This window comes from Podarcis cretensis, assembly GCF_951804945.1.
Source record: "Podarcis cretensis genome assembly, chromosome: 2".
NCBI classification, from domain to species: Eukaryota; Metazoa; Chordata; class Lepidosauria; order Squamata; family Lacertidae; genus Podarcis; species Podarcis cretensis.
In genome coordinates, this window is record NC_137171.1 from 22,393,491 (window position 1) to 22,416,749 (window position 23,259).

The 23,259-nt window shown below is 44.2% G+C and overlaps 1 protein-coding gene and 1 long non-coding RNA gene across 2 annotated transcripts in view; one reads left to right on the top strand and one right to left on the bottom strand.

The window, feature by feature from the left end:
* Nucleotides 1-886: 886 nt before the first annotated feature.
* Nucleotides 887-23,259, bottom strand: part of ERN1 (endoplasmic reticulum to nucleus signaling 1) — a 65,445-nt gene continuing 43,072 nt past the window's right edge. The window contains exons 6-22 of the mRNA XM_079965384.1: nucleotides 23,010-23,132; nucleotides 21,824-21,925; nucleotides 21,453-21,714; nucleotides 19,080-19,158; nucleotides 17,773-17,929; nucleotides 16,706-16,824; nucleotides 15,333-15,524; nucleotides 13,315-13,576; nucleotides 11,351-11,441; nucleotides 9,141-9,330; nucleotides 8,442-8,541; nucleotides 7,306-7,505; nucleotides 6,447-6,594; nucleotides 6,093-6,220; nucleotides 5,562-5,685; nucleotides 4,846-4,913; nucleotides 887-2,848 (exon numbers count right to left, since the gene is read on the bottom strand). Coding sequence (XP_079821510.1) covers nucleotides 2,642-2,848; nucleotides 4,846-4,913; nucleotides 5,562-5,685; nucleotides 6,093-6,220; nucleotides 6,447-6,594; nucleotides 7,306-7,505; nucleotides 8,442-8,541; nucleotides 9,141-9,330; nucleotides 11,351-11,441; nucleotides 13,315-13,576; nucleotides 15,333-15,524; nucleotides 16,706-16,824; nucleotides 17,773-17,929; nucleotides 19,080-19,158; nucleotides 21,453-21,714; nucleotides 21,824-21,925; nucleotides 23,010-23,132 — 2,552 coding nt within the window. The 3' untranslated portion in view covers nucleotides 887-2,641. The remainder of the gene's footprint in view (nucleotides 2,849-4,845; nucleotides 4,914-5,561; nucleotides 5,686-6,092; nucleotides 6,221-6,446; nucleotides 6,595-7,305; nucleotides 7,506-8,441; nucleotides 8,542-9,140; nucleotides 9,331-11,350; nucleotides 11,442-13,314; nucleotides 13,577-15,332; nucleotides 15,525-16,705; nucleotides 16,825-17,772; nucleotides 17,930-19,079; nucleotides 19,159-21,452; nucleotides 21,715-21,823; nucleotides 21,926-23,009; nucleotides 23,133-23,259) is intronic.
* On the top strand, nucleotides 2,596-5,025 carry LOC307210135. The gene is made up of 2 exons (XR_013835858.1): nucleotides 2,596-2,734; nucleotides 4,867-5,025. It is a non-coding gene; the product is annotated as an uncharacterized lncRNA (long non-coding RNA).

A 23,259-nucleotide genomic window follows, 5' to 3' on the forward strand; every position in this document is an offset into this window, starting at 1 on the left:
TCGGCCAGAGGGTGATAAAGAAGGACAGAACTTTTTTCCTGTATGCAACAACAGCAGCAAGGATACTCATCGCCAAGCACTGGAAAACCCGAGATCTACCCACACTGGAAGAATGGCAGATGCAACTGATAGACTATATGGAATTGGTTGAGATGACCGGCAGAATCCGAGACCTGGGAGAGGAGAGGGTTGAAGAAGACTGGAAGAAATTTAGGATTTATTTACAAAAACACTGTAATTTGGTTGAATGTTAAGAAGGATGCCAGATCATAAATAATTGAGCACCACTAAATTAGACGTAATCTGGATGATAAGTGAGATTGAGGAAAATATAAACCTTTTGGAGAATTATTAGATTAAATTAAATGAATGAGATTTAAGAACGTAAACAAGTTGATAAATTGCTGGAAAAAGTTTTATAATGATGCAAGTGGGAGTGGGAGACGTGAGGGAGTCCAAAGAAGCTTTGAAAATATGTTATGATACATGTCATATTGTTTATTATTTTTGCATTTTTGTATTTAAAAAATCTCAATAAATATTTATAAAAACAAAAAACAAAAATAGATTGTATAAGATGTGACGTTTTGTGGTATGTATTATAATTTATATGTTAAAATTAATAAAAAGATATTATTTTTTAAAAAATGATATAAGGAAAGTCTGCCGGGTCAGGCCTGTGACTTGTCAAGACCAGTATCCTGGTTCTTGCAGTGGCCAAACAGATGCCTGGGGGAAACAAGCGAGCCAGAATCCAAGCACTCTGCTCTCCTGCAGGTTCCAGCCACTGGTATTTAGAAGCATTACTGCATTGATAGCCTTATTCTCCATGAATTTGCCCGATCCTATGCACGCCATTTTAAAATGAAAGGACACCATACAACTGTTTCAAAATCTACTTTTAATTTTTGTGTAAATTTCTTATTTAGAAGAAATATAAAAGTACTGTACAAGTAGAGCTACAAAAATAGCCAATATGATTTTTCAATTAAGTTAGGTTAAGACTACCATCATTTTCAAGCGTTCACATCCTGTAACGTCCATATTTGCATATCTTACCTTGATATCTGCTGTTGCATTATAAAACTAGGAAAAAAAACCCCAATTTCCCTGTAATGTAAGGCCCAAAAATGATGAGGACAAAAGACAAAGCAAAAAAACCAAATACCCATACCAATGCCCAATCATATAATTAACCATTAATAACTTATTCCTTTTAAGACACACAGAGAGTACAGCCACACAGATTAAAAACTTCCTTATGTGAGAGAACATTTTATCCTGATCTAATGAACATGCTTGGTTGAAAAGATGCAGTATACCTTTTCCTTGTCAACCTAAATTTTTTTTTAAAAGATTACTGCACCAGAGCGGATTTTACTTTTTTTGTTTATTCACTTACTATTTTCATTATTTTAAAAAATATTTGGCATGCTTTACACTTGTACCATTTCAAAGTGGTACCACTTTGTAAGTAAAAATTAAATAAATATAAATATGTAAAATAAATATTTTTGGTAAAAGAATACTACAAATATGACATTGGAGAGCACATCAGTGGGAATTCTTAATGCTTTCTGCACATGCCCTGTGCATCACTGTTTTAGGGACACTGAAAAGGGAAACTGCATCCTTCGAGATGGGAAGCAGATGCCTCTCTTCATAGCTTCCCAAGAGACTGAGTTTCTAAAAATTTTAAAAATACAGGTTTTCCTGTACCTTTTTAAACCGCCAGCTCTGTTTTCTCTGGCTAAACAAATTAAGATTTACAAATAAAATTAAGGAGGGTTTCTAGCTGTGTCAACTGTTGCATCTAAACCACACTATTAAGCTAGTCACATTCTTGGAAAGAAACCGGAAATGACATCTGAACGGATTTCTCTAAAGGAATTAGGGATTTCCAGCACTATAGCCAAAGCCAAACCTTGGTCCAGAAGGTTTCTGGATTTGTAATACCGTAGCATGCCAATCCTTCTGTATTTGTCAGCTATTAGTATTTGGGCTGATGCTTCCAGTTGGCGATTTCAGGGATATAATTTTATGTCTACACAAAACTATTTTAAAACTAGTATTTGGAGGGCTAGCCTCTTCGCTGAACCACTGCATTCGTTTTGCTGAATCTGCCACTTCCCATTAAAAATCAGGGTCCCTGGTTGCTTCAAGTGCACAACATGGCAGTGGAACAAAAGTGGCTGGAAATGGTGTGCTACACTTAAAAGGCTCCTTCCTGAGATCCATAAGGGGCTTGGCAATGTTACGGTTTCAGTCTGTCTTTTTACTGTTCTGTGCAGTAAAGTGGCTTGAATGCCGGTATGTAAAGAGCAAACAGTGTAGGCATTGAGAATAATGTTGCTTGTGCCAAGCTGAGCTGTTTTAGATCCTCCCTTTCACTTTTCCTCTTGGGAATTTCCTTTCGACCGCTCCCGACTTCTGTAGGATAAAGCTTTCTGCATCTTCTTTGGATTCCTACCCGGAGCCCCTTTTTCCTGAGTCAGAGCAGGCAGAGAGTTCAAGGCACGTTGGATAAGTCCGGGACTCGCAAAGAGGATTTTCAACTCTCTGACGGTCCCTCGAGTCACCCTGCTAAGGACAGGCCTGTTTCACAGCCCTGTTTGTGCAAAGAACAAAGAGTCTCCGGCTCTCAAACACCACCTGCAGAAAGAACGTGGCTGCTTGAGTCCTGCATATAATAAGGCTGGAACAGTCTTTCCTGGCGGCAGATTTGCATAGCATGGTAGGTGTGCAGGAGGAGGTGAGGGAACCGCAAGGTGAAGTAACGTACAAAGTCATCTGGGACAGAACCAAGGGTTTCCTGCACCTCGGGCGGAAGTTCTCTATAGTGGTGTTTCTGGAAGGAAAAGAAGGCAGAATCACAAGGTATTCAATTCTTCAGAGGGGTTGGAGAGGCATCACCCCAGGCACCCTCGAGGCTGGAGCCACAGGGCCAGGCCTGTGTCAGGTTTTCAACATCACAATGTATCACCAGCCAAACACTGCAATCTGGCGATACGCCCTGATGTTGGGAACAAGCTGCACTGGCCCCAGACCGATGAGGTGGAAGGAATAGGCTGCCTCAAACCAGGCTCCTCGCAGGGACGGTGCAGCTTGTTCCCAGCTGAGTGAGCCCTGATGTCCTTCTGGCTTGAGGCATTGGGGCTCACGAGATCAGGTTAATGAAGTCCCTACCCTGGGCTTTTAGAAGAGGAGGAGTTTGGATTTGATATCCCGCTTTATCACTACCCTTAGGAGTCTCAAAGCGGCTAACATTCTCCTTTCCCTTCCTCCCCCACAACAAACACTCTGTGAGGTGAGTGGGGCTGAGAGACTTCAAAGAACCCAGCAGCTGCATGTGGAGGAGACTGGTTCACCAGATTACAAGTCTACTGCTCTTAACCACTACACCACACTGGCTCTCAGCCCCCTGGGCTTCTTTAAACTGCTCCGCTGAGGAATGTGTGGGTGCCTCAGCAGAGCAGTTTGAAGAAGCCTAGGGAGTAACGTATTGCAGGTGAAACTGATGCTGCTCCTAGCAGCCCTGGTAGCAGAGGGACTTGGAAGCGGCATTGGTTTCACCTGCAATATGCTGCCAGGTGAAGCCACCAAGGAGGGAGTGACCTGAGGACAAAAGCAGTGGAGACACTGTGGCAGCCCCTTTCCTTCACTGAGCTCCAGCCCAATGCCTTCAGCTAGCCGCAGCCTCTCCTCCACATGAGTGTGCCCACCATGCTGCTTTGCAAGGCTGCGATCGTTTGGTCCAACCCTGGCCTCGCAGAGCTGCCAGGGCAGTGTGAATGTGCCCTGCAGCAGTGGTGTTGGAGATGAGGGCTGGGCAATGTTAGGCTTTCAGATCACAGTTTGGCAATAATCCGCGGGGTGAAACAGTGTTGGCTCTCACTGCAGGAGCTGGAGCGCTTTTCCCCGGCCTGCTGCTCAGCTGGGTGGAGAAAAGGCTCCTGCCCGCTAGGCTGAGTGAGCCCCAATGTCCCTGCTGCTTGAGCAGCTGGGATATTAGGGCTCTGTGTGTTTGACTGCCTTCACCTTTGCCCGTGCTGTCTCTTTTCTCCCAGGGGGAATAAATACACCTGGAGGAAAAAGATGCAGCCCACCTTCCCAGGCGAAGACCGCAAGGCGCAGGGTGCAAAGTTACCCTGTCCGTGCCTTGCAGAGCCCACCGCCAATCCCTGTGCCAAGACAAGCATGCGCTGGCCTGCCTCAGGAGGGGAAGTCGAACGGAGCCCGCATTGTTGGGGGTTCCGTAAAACTGTTTAGCTGAGGCCAGGGCATGCTCCTCAGCCAAGCAGTTTAAAGAAGCGTAGGGACTCAAGAGGTGGCAGTTTCACTTGCGATACACAGCTGAGTGAAGCCATCATTGTAGTTGGCCCCTGATACTCATCCTGGGCAATCGCCCAGGCCTACATCTGGGGGGGGATTCAGCCTCCCTAACATTTTCAAGGAAGGGGCCCTGTGGTGGGCAGAACCTGGCAAGTGTGGTAGTGTGGTTAACACGCTCTACCCCGCTGGGAGGTAGAGTGCATTCCTCACGACGCTCTGCGAGCCTCTCAGCCACCCTTCAGCTGGAGGGCACCATGAGAAGGACGCAAGAGCTCACAGCCCCCGGTGAGTCCTGCAGAGCTGGCCTTGCAGGGTGTTGGGTGGGCAGGCGGTCCAGTGGGAGGTGGTCACTCCAATGGCACAGCGTGCCACCTGCCAACAAGGGCTTCACCTCAGGCACCAAACCTCCTTGGTGCATGAGAAGGCCAAGCCCCATGACGCCATGACCCAGCTCCTCCAACCCTAAAAACATGCTTTGGTATTTATGCAGTTGGCTTCTCAGAATTCACGTACCTTGTTTCTCATTGCCCGCAGGAGATCTCTTACTGAGCCGCCTTTATAGGATCGGAATCTTCGAAGATCTGCAAGAAGTAAAACTGGAATAATTAAAAACTCAAGCCAAGCTGCCCATTTCTTTCCTCTTGGTAGCCAGGTACCACAAAAGAAAAATAAAGAAACAAGTGGTTTTGCTTTTTCTTTTTACTCTATAGTGGAAGAATGATCAGTAAGAGTGATGTACCTATGGGACTGCCTCTCCTGGTATGCCCCGCGGAGGACCTTAAGGTCCACAAATGACAACACTTTGGAGGTCCCAGGTCGAAAGGTGGTTAGATTGGTCTCACCTAGGGCCAGGGCCTTTTCAGTACTGGCCCCGACTTGGTGGAATGCTCTGTCACAAGAGACTAGGGCCCTGCAGGACTTGACATCTTTCCGCAGGGCCTGCAAGACAGAGCTGTTCTGCCTGGCCTTTGGTTTGGACTCAGTCTGACCCTCATGTTTCCCTCTGCTTATGGTTGTGGTCTATGGGCTACTTTTAAAATGAGGCTGCATTTTAACCTGTATTTTAAATTGGGTTTTTTTCTATTATGATTTTGCTGTAATTTTACTGGTGTTAGCCGCCCTGAGCCCAGCTCTGGCAGGGGAGGGCAGGGTATTATTAATAATAATAAATTTTAAGTCTTAAGTAGCCCCAACAAGTTCTATATGAAGGTCACAAAATGAAGTCTCACCTGTCTGCAGAGGGACTGTGATGTGCTCCCGCCAGTCCATGTTCACCACTGCTCTGCCTCCTTTCTCTAGCTCCTTTACTATTGGACCATCCAGGGATTCTTTTTCTATACGATCACTCACATCCTAAAATCGACAACACACATTTATGGCCTGTTGAGATTCGGTTCCAGAATTATGTGCCCCCCCCCCCCGGCAGAGGTTCCCGTTTCGACATTTTCTGGAAGAGACTCCCTCTATCTGAAACCCTAGAGAGCTGCTGCCCGTGTGGCCTAGATGGGCAAATGGCCTGACTTGGTATAAGGCAGATTCCTATGTTGAGTAAAAGGTTCCAGTAAATGGCAGAAGTCTAGTTCTCCAGCAGCCCCAAGATTAGTGACTGCAGCTCCCTCAGCACAATTATCACTCCAAAGCAGCCTCAGGCCCAAATGCAGTACAGTATAGGGTTCTGAAATGTAGTATTTCAGTGTATATAATCCAGTGCAGATTTAAGCTTGCAAAATTAAATAGCAGACCAAAGGGTTGCGACTCACCTGGAAAAACTGGAGTTGCTTTTCCAAACTCCAGAAAAATGGATGCTTTAGTACACAGTTAGCCGAAGGACGCTTCTGAGCATCTGTACTTATCATTTGCTCTATCAAGTCACGAGCAACTATGTCCTCTGTTGAAAAAAAGAGAAAGAAATATGTATACAGAAGAGTCTGTGCAACTTTGTGAAGTTCCACGAGCAAAGTTCAGTTTCTATTTGAACTCTGAGTCTCCTTCTCTATCTATCTAACAACTCTTGAATGCCACGGTTGTATTTTCTCTAGGTATAAATATACATTTATTTTGGAAACAACAGAAGTGCACAGCTTCAGAATAATGGAAAACTTCTGTTTGCTTACCATGCTTCTCTAGATTGAGGAAGTCTAGGCTGTAGGCACCCAGCAAAATGTTGGCTTGCCGCTGCAGGGATTTGCCAAATGGATGGTTGCCTTCAGAGATCACGTAGTAGAAGACACATCCAGCTGAAAAAATATCCACTGTGTGTGTCTGGAAAGAGAAGCATTTTAAAAGAGAGATTGAAATGTAACAGCAAATGAAAGTATGCAAGTTATTGGCAGCAACATAAGGAACTTTCTTGCACCTTTGGATGAGACCTACAGGTATACAACTTTTAATTATAATAACTCAGAGCTCAAGGACCTAACACCCATGTCTCACTCATTGTATACTAGTCAGATAACTCTGCCAAATCTGCTGTGGGTTGTTTTTTTTATATAAAAAATAATTCATTTCAGTACAGTGGTGCCTCGCAAGACGAAAATAATCCGTTCCGCGAGTCTCTTCGTCTAGCGGTTTTTTCGTCTTGCGAAGCATCCCTATTAGCGGCTTAGCGGCTATTAGTGGCTTAGAAAAAGGGGGGGAAAGGGAAAAAACTCACAAGACTCGCAAGACGTTTTCGTCTTGCGAAGCAAGCCCATAGGGAAATTCGTCTTGCGAAGTGCCTCGAAAAACGGAAAACCCTTTCGTCTTGCGGGGCACCACTGTACTGAAGTCTCTAAACCTCAAGCTTAGTTTGAAAGATGCAGGGGAGACATGACAGGCCATGTGGCTTCTCCAGGAGGAAGCAGCAGCTGAGATACATTCCAGACATCGTGATATTGATCAACATATCACAGTATTTAGCTGCTGATATATCACCATGTTCAAAACCAGATATGGCCCAGGCTCAGGTCCTAAGAAGAAGTGCAGCCGACTTACCGGGTTCTCTTTGCAGTCCTCACTCAGTATCTCTGGAGCAATCCAGCCTTCAGTGCCTGGGACCCCGGACCGACGGCTGAAACTGTGCCTGCCGACTGCAAGCTTCTTGCAGAGGCCAAAGTCGGAAATCATGGCTTTGACCTTTCCGTGGGCATTCGGCATGGAGATGAGGATATTGTGCGGCTTCAGGTCTCTGTGCACTTATGTAAAGAAAGTGGAAGCAGAGAGAGATTCTAAATAGTAAAAAGAGCCATTGTATTGCTAAAATACATTTTTCTCAATTCAACAGGCTTATGTTACATGCTTACTCCATCAGCACAGACCATTCCCAGTTTTCCTTTAAATTTGGGTGGGCTGGAGGACATTACTACTTTACTGTGCACCAGAGGGAAACTCAGGTTCCTTACCTGCACTTTCAGATGCTGACCCCAGACCTTCTCATGTGCTTCTAGCTAAGTATGTGATATCACAATAGGACATAGTAAGCACAAGTAAAAAGGTAAAGGACCTCTGGACGGTTTAGTCCAGTCAAAGGCAACTATGGGGTTGCGGCGCTCATCTTGCTTTCAGGCCAAGGGAGCCGGTGTTCGTCCACAGACAGCTTTCCAGGTCATGTGGCCAACACGACTAAACTGCTTCTGGCGCAACAGAACACCGTGACGGAAACCAGAGTGCATGGAAACACCATTTACCTTCCCGCCGCAGCGATACCTATTTATCTACTCACTTTCGAACTGCTAGGTTGGCAGGAGTTGGGACAGAGAAACGGGAGCTCACCCTGTTGCGGGGATTCGAACTGCTGACCTGATCGGCAAGCCCAAGAGGCTCAGTGGTTTAGACCACAGTGCCACCTGCGCTCCCTATCAAATCTGTTCTTGCCTTCCAAAACTTTTAAGGCTTCACTGGGGACCACACACACTCTACACTGGGGTGAGTTGTCATATTTCCAAACCCTATTATAACTGAGCCCCTAACTAAAGCCTACGCTACAAAGGGGCAATGTGCACCGACGGCCTTATATCTAGCAATAATAATACCATTGCTCCTTCCCAGCTCTAAGTATCCTAATTTTCTCTGAGAGAGAAAAAAATTGAACCACTGCAGTCGTTGGATATTAAAATAAAACGGTTTCTTACCAATATTGAGAGAGTGGAGATACGCAAGACCAGACATCGTCTGTTGCAAGAGGGTGATCGGCTGCAAACCATGCTGACTGAAGTCCTTCTGTTCCACATACTAGAATTGCATATAAACAAAGTCAAAATGAGTTTAAGGCTGCAGTCCTATGCCTACTTCCTTGGGAGTAAGCCTCATTCAGCACGGTGGAACTTGCTTCTGAGTGAACATGCAGAAGATTTAGCTGCACAGCTTGGTATTCCCTGCACTCTGTGTATGATCTTGTATGCTTAAATTAGTGCTAATGGGAGAGAATTAGAATAGAAGCAGTCTATTCGCCTCTAGAAAATTTCCTGGGTGTGATTCACTGCCATATTATGCACTGAAAATATAGGATAGAAAAAAAATCTATTCAGATGCAAAGCTCTCACCCCATCACACAATCAAGCTTGAAAAAGATACAGTAAGCTTGCAACTTATGCACATTTAACGTGCACTTGGCAATACGCTTGGGCATCCAGGAAAAGACTGAAAATCCCACCACCATTGAACTCAACATGTTTTGACCATATGCAATTTTGGCTTTAGGCTGGATCCCTGGACTGTACCCCCCAAGTAAGTTGTGGCCTTACTGTAACTTAAAATGGAAACTTCTCTTCTTTCGAACTGCCAAGCCCTCCCAGTTTTAGCTGCAAATGCATGTATAATCAAGAGTTTACCTCTTGTAAAGTCGCGGCACAGAGCTCAAGAGCTATGTATTGGAACTGACGGTCCTTTTCCGTGCAGAAATAGCGGATCACGTTTGGATGTTCATCAGATTCCCGTAACAGCTGCACCTCCCGGTCAGCGAAGCTGAAGCATTCGGGGAGAATTCTCTTCACGGCAACATCTCGATTGTCAAATGTCCCCCTGTAGATACAGCAGAGAAACTCCTTAGCATTTAACTGTGTTACTCAGCTAGGATCTTGCCTTGCTACCATGCTTCCAATTGTATTGAAGGAATTTTATTCTGGGTTGGAAAGAGAAAGGTTTTGGTCTGTATGGATAAACATGTGAGTAAGTTGATGCACGAGATGGCTTCCTCACTTGTGTGGCCATCACAAAGATGGCAGTTATGCTGCAAGGGGTGCCATACTTTTTCCTACACAAGAGACACAAATAAGCAAGAGAAGCAACTACTCAAAGAGTGGCAGAGAAAATTAGCCAAAAATTGGAAATTGCAAGAAATACCAACAATAGCAGATTGGCAGATGAAGATGTTGGATTTTTTGGAGTTGGCCAACCTGACTGGAAGAATCCGCGACCAGAAGAAAGAGGAGACACAAGAGGATTGGAAGAAATTTAAAGAATATTTAGCTAAATATTGTGATATAAGATAATTAGAAAATTCTTGGAAGTAACAAATAGGCTTAGGGGCAGAGTAAGTGGTAGTAAATATTAAGGATTAGAATATTAATAAAAGAGATGAAGATAGTAAATGAAAGGAGTGAATATTATTAGAAACATGAATTTGGAGAACTGCTCTACAGGGGTTATAATGAAATTCAGTTAGAGGGGATTTGAGGAAGTCAGTTATCAATGTAACGAGAATTAGAGATTCGCAGTAAGAATTTTTTTGTGTTTTTCTTTTCCTTTTCTGACTTTTCTTTTTTTCTTGTTGTGTGGGTGGCATCCAATGCCTGTGCAATAAAATTTCTAGTTTCTCTGCTCCTCCAGCCTTTCTGCGCACTTTCATTATCTGCTTCAGTGGAATCCACCAACCCTCCAGAGGAAGTTTTTGGGATGCCTGCAGAGGGAAGGAGAAGCCCTGTTGTGCAAGTGGACGGGCCTCTCACACTACAGTCAATCCCACTCTGTACTTCGAAGGATAAGCTGGAAAGTGTTAATGTAGTATGGAATAAATATGGTGACAGAGACCATGCAAACCTTTAACTCTGAAGGCCATGAAATTAGTTTTCGGTGCTGGAAACAGATGGAAAGAAACAGAGCCATTCAAAGTAGCACTAAGCAGCTCTGTTTGCAGCTCTGTTTAATCAAATGATCTGACCTCCCCACACACCCCCTGAGCCAATTGGGGTGCTAGCATGAGCTCATCATGCTAGCAAGAGTTCATGTGTGAGCTTCCGCTAGCAGGGCTTGTTAGTTCAATCCTGCCCAATGTGAACATTTGACACAGACATCAGCAAGTGTACAAGTAATATAGGCATGCATGTTTAAAGAAAATGCAATAAGAAGAGGAGTTTGGATTTGATATCCCGCTTTATCACTACCCTAAGAAGTCTCAAAGCAGCTAACAATCTCTTTTTCTCTTCCTCCCCCACAACAAACACTCTGTGAAGTGAGTGAGGCTGAGAGACTTCAGAGAAGTGTGACTAGCCCAAGGTCACCCAGCAGCTGCATGTGGAGGAGCGGAGACGCAAACCCGGTTCACCAGATTACCAGTCCACTGCTCTTAATCACTATACCACACTGGCTCTCTAGATAATAAGAGCTGTTTCTTCCAACACACACTCAGGAAAAGAACCACAGACACTGGCTTAATAAGCACTCCTCGGGTGCTTCCAGGCAACCTGTTTATTGAGCATCCACATCCCGATTTGTTTGCACAAAGCTGGTGGGAAACTTATGCAACACCAACAGTTTACCGGGCATTCATTTCAATTGGCTTGTGGGGAGGTCATGCGACTTTGTGTCAAGAAGAAATTGTTATACTACACTTGCCAGTGCATTTGCCTTACTGCAAAGTGTCGTCTTTTTTACTTTTACTTTTTTTTTTAAAAAAAAGCTAGCTTTGCAAGAACACCAAGTCTACTCTAATGGTGCAATAACCTGAATTTGTCAGAATGCAATCGAATCCCTCCCACAATAGAGCAATAGTCTGGAAGAAGCCTTTGCCTCTGGTGTACAGCATTCATGTCTGGTGCTTTACCTGTAAACAATGGTTCCCTCAGCTCCATGTCCAAGCACATCCTTCGGGTTGAACGAAATCTTTCCAACTGCTATAGTGGCCATGTTTTCATCTGGAGGAGGGCGGAGAGGAAAGGGGGGGAATGAACATACCCATGGCACCTTTTAGGCACATATTCTCACATGGCACTTAAAGGCTCACATTTAGGGTACTTGAAGGACTTAACGGGTCCTTAAGGAGGGACACGGGTGGCGCTGTGAGTTAAACCACTGAGCCTAGGACTTGCCGATCAGAAGGTCGGCGGTTCGAATCCCCATGACGGTGTGAGCTCCCATTGCTCAGTCCCTGCTCCTGCCCACCTAGCAGTTGGAAAGCACGTCAGAGTGCAAGTAGATAAATAGGTACCACTCTGGCGGGAAGGTAAACGGCGTTTCCATGCGCTGCTCTGGTTCACCAGACTAAGTGGCTTAGCCACGCTGGCCACATGACCCGGAAGCTGTATGCTGGCTCCCTTGGCCAATAAAGCGATATGAGCGATGCAACCCCAGAGTCAGCCATGACTGGACCTAATGGTCAGGGGTCCCTTTACCTTTACCTTTAAGGACTTAACTGGTTTCTTTTAAAGTATTCAGATTTAGCAACACCAGTTGCAATAATAGAATTGTTGAAGTGACCCCAATCTAGTCCAGCCCCCTGTTAATGCAGGAATCTTTCATTCAATGTGGGGCTCAGACCTACAACCCTGGGATTAAGAATCTCACAGTCTACCAACTGAGCTATCTGGCCTCATTTATGTTGTACACTAAGCTGTGTAATCAGTCTGTAGGGGTAACAGCAAAGACCAACAATTGCATTGCCATAACAATGTTCTTATCCTGCACCCAACCTTCACCTGACAGGAGTTGTTACTGCATATGTTGATGGGAGGATGAGCAATTCTTGCATCTTTCTCCTGACATTCTGCTGAAATTTCTAATGCCAACTGACGGTACCATCTGTGTACCAGTCTCCGCAATGGAGGCACATGGAGAATGGTGCTCAGTGTCTGTCCCATAACTGCGGAGCTCTCTTCCAGCTGGTTGCTTGCCAAAAACTAAACCGGGAATGTGCTGTCTGTCCTAGCTTTTGGGCATTGGGATACAATACAAGGATTGTCTAGAAAAGTTCCCAAGACTGACACTGTGATTAGGTAGTCCTCGGTGTCATACAAGGTGAACTGAACCAACTTCATTGAAGGAATAAAAAGGTAAAAGGTCCAGTCATGGCCGACTCTGGGGTTGCGGCGCTCATCTCGCTTTATTGGCCCAGGGAGCCGGTGTACAGCTTCTGGGTCATGTGGCCAGCAAGACTAAGCCACTTCTGGCGAACCAGAGCAGCGCACGGAAACGCCGTTTACCTTCCCGCTGGAGCGGTACCTATTTATCTACTTGCACTTTGACATGCTTTTGAACTGCTAGGTTGGCAGGAGCTGGGACCGAGCAATGGGAGCTCACCCCATCACGGGGATTCGAACTGCTGACCTTCTGATTGGCAAGTCCTAGTCTCTGTGGTTTAACCCACAGCGCCACCCACGTCCCATTGAAGGAATAGATGTATGCTAATTCATGTATGTCCAAACTTTCAAAAGATTCATTAAAAATAATAATCTCTACACCTGATCCTGAAATAGGCTGGGGACAGAGGGCTGTTGACATCTCTCCATCCAGGCTTGCTTAAACCTTGGTAGAAGTGTGGTCTTACATTCTTAGGCTGTGTATACCCTCCCCATTTAGTCTGGATCCAAACTGCTGGTTCGGGCATTGGTGCACTTGCAACATTAGCCACAATCAATATCTATCCTATGGTTGATTATGAAATACTGTGTCTTGATCCATTTTTCCTATCTGAATGGGGGCGGGGGCGGAGAACAACCTAGCTGCATTTTAAGCTGGCAATGTGTACACAGCCTGAATCTACAAGAAAAGGTTAAGTGTGGCTTTTATCACCTTCTTCTTGCTCCGTGGAAAGGCAGCTCCCGACATCAGAAGCGGAGACGTTGGAATAGGCAGAGTGGTTGGATGCTTTTGGAGACATGTTTGGTGAGCTGGTGGCCGAGCTCTCTGGCCTGACGCAGGAGCCATCCAGGAATTCTGCCTCGGGGGGCAAGTCAATGGGAGGATTGAAAGGCTGCTGCTGCAACAGCTGTATCTTCTCCTCCAGCTGTTTCTGTAATTGCTGATGTTGTCGCTGTTGCTGATTATGCACACTCTTAAGGTGGGGTGGGGGGAGGAATATGGAGGGAAATTAAACTTTATTTTGTGAATCTCCAACTGCTGCTTTTCTTGCATTTAATGTTTACTGTACATTTTCGCTCCATAAGATGCACTTTTTTCCTCCTCTGTGTGCCTTATGGAGTGAATGCCTACGGATGGCGGCGGGATCCCGCTGCAGTCGCAAGCAGAGGATCCATGGCTCCCTTTCCTTCCCTCCTCCGTGGCTTCCTTTGAAGCAGCAAAGCAGGAGAGGAGTCGCTTACACAGTGTAAGCGGCTCCTGTCCAGCTTTGCTGCTTCAAAGCGAGCCGCGGAGGAGGGATGGACGGACGGACTCTCCTTCCCTCCCTCCTTCCCAGCTCAGCTCGCTTTAAAGCAGCAAAGCGGGAGATGAGCTGCTTACATGAGAGGAGGCTGCTGGGGTTCCTGTGTCGGGTCCGTTCGGGGCCGTGCTGCCTCCCCGCTCGTCGCTCCTTGAGCGCGCACGCTAAAGAAACATACAGCTCCTGTCCTTCTCCCTCTCCCTCTGATATACCGGTAGTTTATTAAATAATTTAGTACAACATTTGATTCAGAATATTTCCCCCCCCTGTTTTCCTCCTCTAAAAACTAGGTGCGTCTTATGATCAGATGCGTCTTACGGAGTGAAAAATACGGTACTTGTTTTGTGGCTTTAGGTTGTATCCAATTGTATCCCTCCATTCATGGTAGGGTTTTTAATCAAGCAGAGGTTTCCGTGAACAGAATTTCTGCTGATTCCTCCATCTCTGTGCACACACCCCCACACACACTTCCCCTAATCTCCAGAGAATTGGGTGCCCCCTTTGGAACAGTGTGGAAGGCTGCAGGAGAAAGGAGAATTTGCAAAAATCACCCCATCCCCTCTTACAGGGCAAGGAGCTTCCCAGGAGCAGAGGGGCACTCTGGATACAACTCACGGTTAGCTTCAACATTAACAGCTTTAATTTTCACACCTTCCAACCATGGAACGCTGGTTTCATACAGTGTCAACAAACAGGAAATTCATAGTGCAATTAATTTAAAATGCATTTCCCAATAATTATAAAAATGCACATTATAATTGTTTTACTTTGAGATAAAAACATGCACTTTTGTGGGAAGCAGCTGACATGGAGAGCTTCAAGCAATTTCCCAACCCCACACTTAGATGTAGCTATTTATCTTTGTCCCTCCAAATAGCGTGGGGTATTCCCAAACAATCAACTCGGTTTTCTAACGTTTCGGTTTTTGAATGCCCAAAACCCAAAAGTAAATGCTTCCATTTTCAAACGCGCCTCGGAAGACGAACAGCTTCCGCTGAGGTTTCCCCCACAATTTTCTCTATTGAATTTGCAGACCGCCCTTTGTGCCTCGGTTTCCGAACATTTCGGAAGTCGAATGGTCTTCTGGAACGGGTTACGTTCAAAAACCGAAGTACCACTGTATTTGATACAGAACAAAGATATCCCTGACTTAACTAAGGACCAGTTCTTGGAGTGCAGACTTTTAAGAAAGCTGTTTATAAAATTAATATATAAATGTGCATTACTCTCTTGTACCCCATGGGTTATTTTAAAGATTACGTTGCTAGTTGCCATCAGGACTTATTGAGGTCATGTTTGGGAGGGCATAAATCTCTGTTTAATAAAAAACGACCTCAAAATGTCCATGCTCTTGCTGTTAGTCTGCACCAACAACGCCGGCCCTTCTTATTGATTCACAAGACTAGCATGCTGCAAACTGGCCAATTACCATTGGATACGTGATGACAAAGGCTATCCAGCCAACAAGCAGGAAAGTGCTCAGGATGACGGTAGCTGTGTCCTTGAGTATGGAATCGACGGGAGCCTCTGGTCGAGGTGGCGTCTGGCCGGGGGTCTCTCCAGCATTCTCCGAAATGGGAGGAGGCAAGTCCTTGCTGGAACTGCCACCCATATTGATTGCCTGAGAGAATCAAAGACGGCATTAGTTCAAGGGGCTTCCATGGAAGGAACAACCTCGATTAGGGCTGCCCAGCTGCTTACGAAAAGGGCACTTGTCAAGAAGGATAATGGCTTGCAAAGTTAACAACGTACAATTAGGCAAAGGTCTATTTTTAATGTTTCTATGCCACCTTTCAGGGCAAAACCCTCCCCCAAGGCAGTTTACATACCAAAATGGAACATGAAAATGAATACAAAATAAATTTTCAACCCTTAAAAGATTTGGGGGGGGGGGCGCGAATAAAAAGTGGCTAGAGATTGCACAGTGCTCAGTGTTTCTAAGCAAATATATCAAGAACTGATCCATGCTTTTCAAAGACGTGATTCCGACCCAAGATAGTGAAAATCGTATTTGCATGGCTATTAAGCAGATTAAAAATAAAACAAGGAAACAAGCCTGCCATCCTTTAGAGCTTATTTCCTATGAACTTCCCTGGTCTTGCGAAGCTGCTTTTGAAGCAGTTTGGCCATGTTTCTCAATAAACTCACTGTTGCATTTATTTAAATATAAAACATTATATATATATTAATACTCCTTTCTTAAATGGGGCTCCCTGTGTTCTCCCATCTAAGGGGCCGAGATCTTCCACGCCTGCTTAGCTTTAGCTATACTGCTGCATCAGGTGTTCCTGTGCTGTTCACAAAGCCCACGGACTCATACTAATGAGTTTGTACTGAGTGGCTTTGAACGTTACCCACCTAGGAAGGAACACGGTGTACAAGTTCCCCCGCTGCCTCTGAAAGAAGATCGCATCTAAAATATAGCCTTCACACTGCTCCCAGCTGGGAGACCCACAAACTTCCTGGTTTGGGGAGAACGTAAAGGTCGTATTTTGATTGAGATATTGTGGCAGAGCAACAGAAACAGAGGCCGATGTGTGCACCTTGTTCCTTTGAGGCATGGCAAACATCTAAGTGAGAAACACATCTGACTGGAAAAATTAATGGATGATTCCCCCCACCCAATCGGTTTAAAAGCATGCTCAACAAAAAAGCGCATCCTGCAATTTGCAGGCACATGACTGAGGAATCCCATGCAAACCCTGTCTCCCCCACCTCATTCACGCGCATACGTTTTACACAACGTGGAATGTATTCTATGATGACACTTTCCTAATGACTCTGTTAAACGAGACCTCCAACCTTTTCAAAAGCAGCTTTGTCCGAATCCGCCGGGATCACATTTTCGTGCCGCTTTGGCAAATTGCTGGGGAATTTCTCCAGGATCTTTGTTGGGGCCGATAACGGTGTTTCGTGGTGCCCTGGAAACAAGAACGTGCTTTCTATTATTCCCAGGAGGAAAAGATGGCCTCACTGGCCCTGCTACACTCCCCAAGCTTGGCTTGAATGCACCCGTCAAGTCCGATACTGCCTCTTGCCAATCTGGGTGGAGGGCACAAGCAGGCATAAGTATGGAAACTTATCCCTAGTCAAATGCAGAAACTAGTTCTTTGAAATTTTGCCTTTGGCCCTGCCCACTATTGGTATGTGGCCCTCGGGAGGTTTCCCTGAAGGGAAGGTGGCCCTTAGGTTGCAAAAGGCTTCCCAGCTCTGATATAGGGGCCCATTTAGCTATCACTAGCCTGCTAGTTGGATAAACACATTCTCTATGAATTTAATAGCTTTCTAAAGCTAATGGCCATAGAATTGTAGGGCTGGAAGCGTCACCTGGTCCAAACCCCTGCAAAGAAGGAATCTTTTCCCCAACACATATATTGAACCCACAACCCTGAGATTAAGATGCTCTGCCGACTGAGCTGCATATTAGTGAGTAATTCGTGATGTAGTTGAGAATTTCCTACAGTTAACTATGTACCAGTACGTATTAAACTTTGGCATGTATTTTACCTTTACCTAATCCACTATCATGTCTTGTAGCGATGGGCCGATAACTATACAACTGCAAGCTTCATACATCCAAAAACTATTCCTGTAAAATGGTGTGTTAACTTGTAAATTAATGGATTTGCAAAATGCCTGCTCATTAATTTTTTAGTTCTTAAGTTCTTGCTCGTGATATCTTATGGTATGAGCAAGGCACGACTGAATATTTAAAATCAAGAATTTGCATTTTGCATATCCCCTGGTAAATTCTTAAATCAAACCCTTAAATAAATCTGAGGGATATAATTTGCATCTTAAAATTTGAATTCTGTCCACCAGAGGTCAGTGCAACACAGAAAAAAATCCTGATGTTTACTTCCTGATACCTATTAAAAGCCAGTGATTCCTCAAATAGCGCAAACTGTTCTTCTGTTTAAATCCGGATGAAAACTTCAGATCTGTACTGGGGGTGATAACACACTCTTCAATTGTTACGCCGTGTGTTTTGGGACCCTCAATCAGCGGTATGGGACTTCCCCGGGGCTAGAGAGAAAAAGAGAGGGAGGGAAATTGTGCGATGACTTCCTGTTCTTTGAATGCAGTAATGTCACACTTAAAAAGATAACAAGAAATTTTTAAATTTTATTGGGTGTTCATTTTATACCACGGATGTTCAAGCCGATTTTTAACACATTAACAGATGTTTCAGGCAAACAATGAGCTCAAAGAACACGGGCCATAAAAGCGCCTCTGTGGTTGACATACGGTAAGCTGCTCAGAAGGTAATTTCATGTATTTTATTTGGGTCATTAATTCAAGGCTGGGCATGGCAAAGAAGTACTTTAGCCATGCTAATTATGGGATAAGACAAAGACAGTTTCTGAGTCTTGTACAGGAAGGGCTTCACTGATGAAACTGCTAAAATACTTTTAATAGATTAAGGTTTGGAGAGCAATTATCAAAGGGAAATAATGCAAATCCATTTACTTTTTGTCATTAAAGTGAAACCATGGTTGCCACAGATATTGCATCTAGACCAAACTTGTGGAACTTGCTCCCAAATGAGATCTGAACATGACAAAAGACTTCCTTATTCCAGCAGGCATTTTAAGTCAATCTTCGGTTTGAGGATGGCTTTGTATTGTTTTAATTCTCTGTATGGTTCAATTTCACGTACACTGCTTAGAATTGCTAATGATTAAACAGTTTATAGATGCCTTAAAATAAATAAACAATTTACCAGAGTCTTTTTCTGCTTCCCCCCTATTTAAAATGGCCAGAATTATTCTTATCTGCTTGCTGAACTCATGTAGCTTGCTTATTCCTTTCTTCTTTGAACAAAATAAGCCTTTGATTCTTGTCATTTACACGAATAAAATATTTTCCCACAATTGGGACAAATGATTAAATAAATAAATAAATAAATAAATAAATAAATGCATAAATTTCACCCTAAGGCATCTATTCATTTTTGTAATCACTTCCAATGATACATCCCAATGGGACTGATCAATTAAAAACCATTTCACACCCAAGACAGATACCGACAGGCACACTGTAGAAACTGGATTATGAATTCCTATTGCGAAGAAATGCAGGAAAAGAGCTCAGGTTCCTTTCTGTTTTTTTTGCATCTGGATTCCAGATTCTGGAAATTGTCCTTCCTAAAGGTGAGGCCTCTTGCCCAGCTTACCATAATAGCCACTCCTTCGTGAACCATCGATGGCGATGCATACAAGCCCGTAGAGTATTTCCCTACATAGAGCGTTGGCCTAGAAGGGAGGCAGGAAGAAAATATTACAAAGCCTGCAGTTTACTTCTTTATTTAAGATACAGTCGTACCTTGGATCTCAAACGTCTTGGGTCCCGAAAAAATCGGTTCACAAACGATCAAAACCCGTAAGTGAGTGTTCTGGTTTTAAAACATTCTCTTGGAAGTCGAACATCCGACGGAGCTTCTGTGGCTTCTGATTGGCTGCAGGAGCTTCCTGCAGCGAATCAGAAGCTGTGCTTTGGTTTTCGCATGTTTTGGAAGTTGAATGGACTTCTGGATCAAATTCAATTTGACTTCCAAGGTATGACTGTACTTCTATACTTATTTTCGGGTGAACCCGAAATGGTTGAGAGACAAAGGTGTCGCCATACATATACAGTGGTACCTTGGTTTAAGAACAGCTTAGTTTATGAAAAACTTGGATTAAGAACGCTGCAAACCCGGAAGTAGGTGTTTTGGTTTGTGAACTTTGCCTTGGAATAAGAACATGTTTCGCTTCCTGTTGAGTGTGTTCCATTTGTAAATTGAGTCCCGCACTGCTATGGGAAATCACGCCTTGGTTTAAGAACGGACTTCCGGAACAGATTAAGTTCATAAACCAAGGTACCACTGTATAACACAACCACCTGCAAATATCACTATATATATTGCATGATAACATCAAGCTGAGCAACCGGAAATATATGCACAAAAAGAACCAGGTCTGTTTTGGAAAAGTGAAGTACAAAGTATCACAAACAGCTATAACTAGACCCAAATGTTCCAAAGGCTCAGTCTACAGCAACAGCCACAAAACCCGTTTCCATGTTTTACACCAGTGCCATTCATCTCTATGGGCTACAACAGCTTCCTGTTTGCACATCTGCATTCAAATCTGTATCTCCATTTTAAGCATTATGAATTAAATACGGAAATACAGTTAATGCTTTAAAAAAAAATTTTTATAGTGCTAGTTACTTGACTTGGAAGGGCTGAACCCAAACTTTGCCTTATTAAATCCCATGGTGTCCTTGAATTTTGAAACTGCGTTACAGTCATACCTTGGAAGTCAAACGGAATCCGTTCCGGAAGTCCGTTTGACTTCCAAAACAGTTCGGAAACCAAGGCGCGGCTTCTGATTGGCTGCAGGAACCTCCTGCAGCCAATAGGAAGCCACGGCGGACATTCGGGTTCCAAAGAACATTCGCAAACCGAAACAATCACTGCGGTGGGTCTGCGGTGTTTGGGAGCAAAAACATCTGAGCTCCAAGGTGTTCGACTTTCAATGTATGACTATATTTTCACAGAAATATCTTGAAATATCAAATAAAATCTTTGAGCATGACTGCAGGATAGTAAACTGAATTGTGTAAGTGTTGTTTTTTATGGCGTATTGTAAAAACAAACATACAACTCGTCCTCTTATTTTCTTTTCTTTACTTAAACGTTCGTATATCCTGATCTCCTGTCACTCCAGGCCTTCCCAGATGACAAATAACCAAACAAACCTATAATGGTTCTTGTTCCAGTACAGGAATAATAGTGAAATATATTCCTTGCTATGGGGGCGGGGGGGTGGGGGAGCTATGCTATCACTAAGTAAGGTAATTGGCTGATTTTTAAAAATTGACCTGGATTCCTGTGGATCTGCCTATCTCATTTCAGCACCCCCAACACCTCCCAGTCACTCTGAGATGTTGCACATGGATCAATGTGGTGAAAATTGGGGACCCTGAAGGAAGTCTTTGGATCACAGTGATTATTGTAAGAACAGGGAAGAAATACACTATGGCAAAGGAGAAGCAAGAGTCTACCAATATATTTAAAGGGCAGGGGAAGGGAACATTCACAAAAAGCAGCCCAGGGGTATGGAGCAGGGATTTTGCTAGAAGATTTTAACATCTCAAGAGGCTGCTGATACACGAGATATTCCTCAAACAGAAATCAAATGAATGATTTCGGTTTCAGGAATATCCCATTACACCCATCACATCTTGGATATCTGTTTGGATTGTATTTTTGGGGTGGCTTGGTACTGAAGCAGTCCGGCACTAAAAAAAATAAAGATTGACAGTAAAACAATCATTTGGAAAAGCCCTCTGTGAACATGCAAATTATTTAATATAGGGTGATTTCGTTAGATAATTTCCAGAAGCGAAGTGTACAATTATTATTATTTATTTACTTGCAGGAAATGGGAGACCACAGTGAAAGCACGTTTTAATTCCATGCTAGATAATAACCAAGTTGACCTGACACAATAAACATGTTTTTTAAATAATACCATTTAGAAGGGGCAGAAATTATACTCACATCAATTTGCTTTTGGCCTCTGTTTCTTTGGGAAAAGGATACTTCCACTTAGTGATGCGTCCAACTTCGCCAGACATGAAGGTGAGATAGCGCAGGGTCTCGATGCCCACGTTTGTATGCATCACTTTCCACAACCCTTCCCGCTGCCAGATATAAAAGGCCACAACAGGGGAGCCGTAATTCTGGATCCACAAGACATCGCCTGACTCGCTGTCTACAGTGACCACCAGTCCGTCTCCGTTAGATGCAAAGTGGGACATTTCTGCAAGGGAAAGAGATGCAAGCAATCGCACAAAGCCTTTGCGAACTCATAGTTATGTGAAATGTACAGTATTAGCATTTCAGCCTGAAATTAGAACCCCAGGTCTTACTATATTGGACGTCTTCATCAGGCAAGGTGGCTGCGTAGTCAAAGTAAGTGGCGTTCCATCGTAGCTCCTTACTCTTGGTATCATACATGGTGATGGTGTACTCTGTTCAAAAAAATAATAATAATCCCAAAATTTCAATTCATATTGTGTCAAACAAAACAAAGCACCCACCTCTCTTGCCAGAGGTTCCTCAAAACAAAGTATGCGGATATCTTAACATCATTGTAATTTTTTTGCAAATTTCCTCCCCATGATTAGCAGATTTAAACACCCATCCTGCAGTGTTTTGAAAAGAAAATCTGACTCCTCTTATAATTTGCTGCTCAATTTCTGATCATAGACTTTTTTTTCCAGTTCATGAAACTACACACCTGCCTCTGAATATGGACTAGTATCTGTCTTACAAGCTAGAATCTCACAGATCATGGCTGAGCGGCGCCTCCTGTAACTTTCAAAGCGTATTTTCCAATTTCTGAGACTGTGGGTTGAGGAGCTCCTGGCTTCTGCGCTATGACTAATGATATGGTTACAAGACAGGATCTTGCACTACTGAAAAAACGCTATTGAGTTCAAAGACCAAAGGCCACGTTCAGACAGGAACATGCAGGCGTTTGGGTTGGCAGGCGCTGGGACAGAGCAATGGGAGCTCAGTCCGTTGCAGAGATTCGAACTGCTGATCTTCTGATCAGCAAGCCCAAGGTGCTCAGTGGTTTAGACCACAGCACCACCCGCGTCCCTGCCCATGAATAACACCAGATACAAGTGGGCAGGGGGCTACCACTGCCTTCACAGGTTCCCAGCAGCAGGGGGTGGGCCACTGTGGCCAAGAGGATACTGGGCCAAATGGATCCTCCCTGGCCTTGTTCAACAGCCATTCCGACAAGACCCAAATAGTTTGTGGATGACGTGGGATAACTTGTTTCTGCTTGAATGAAATAAAACGACGAACAATCCACCAAAAGGCGAGCAGCCATTGTAAACTCCGTCGAATACATGCAAACGGCACAGTCCCATTGTTAGGTGAAAGTTAATGATTTTTTAGCATGAAGCCTTCATCTAGATATGTTAAATAAACTTCATTACTATGAGCTTATTCCTTTCAGGTCTGGCTGGCTTGGCTTTCAAAAGTTACCTTTGAAGCAGGGGAGAGGGTGTGTGTGTGTGTGTGTGTGTGTGTGTGTGTTACCTGTTCGTCCAAGATACAGGAGAGATGTAGATGGACACAGGCTTTCGGCAAATGAAGAAGTTAAGGTCTGCTGTTTTTCCCCTGTCATGAGGTCCACCACATACCAGCTGTCTTGCTTCTTTCCTAAATGGGAAATATCAGCATTTTAGTACTGCTAAAATCAATTCTGAAAACGCCCCATTCCTCTGTTTCCTGCCAACCAGCAACTGGATACTCAGAACATTGCTTTTACAGCACAGTGTGCTTTATG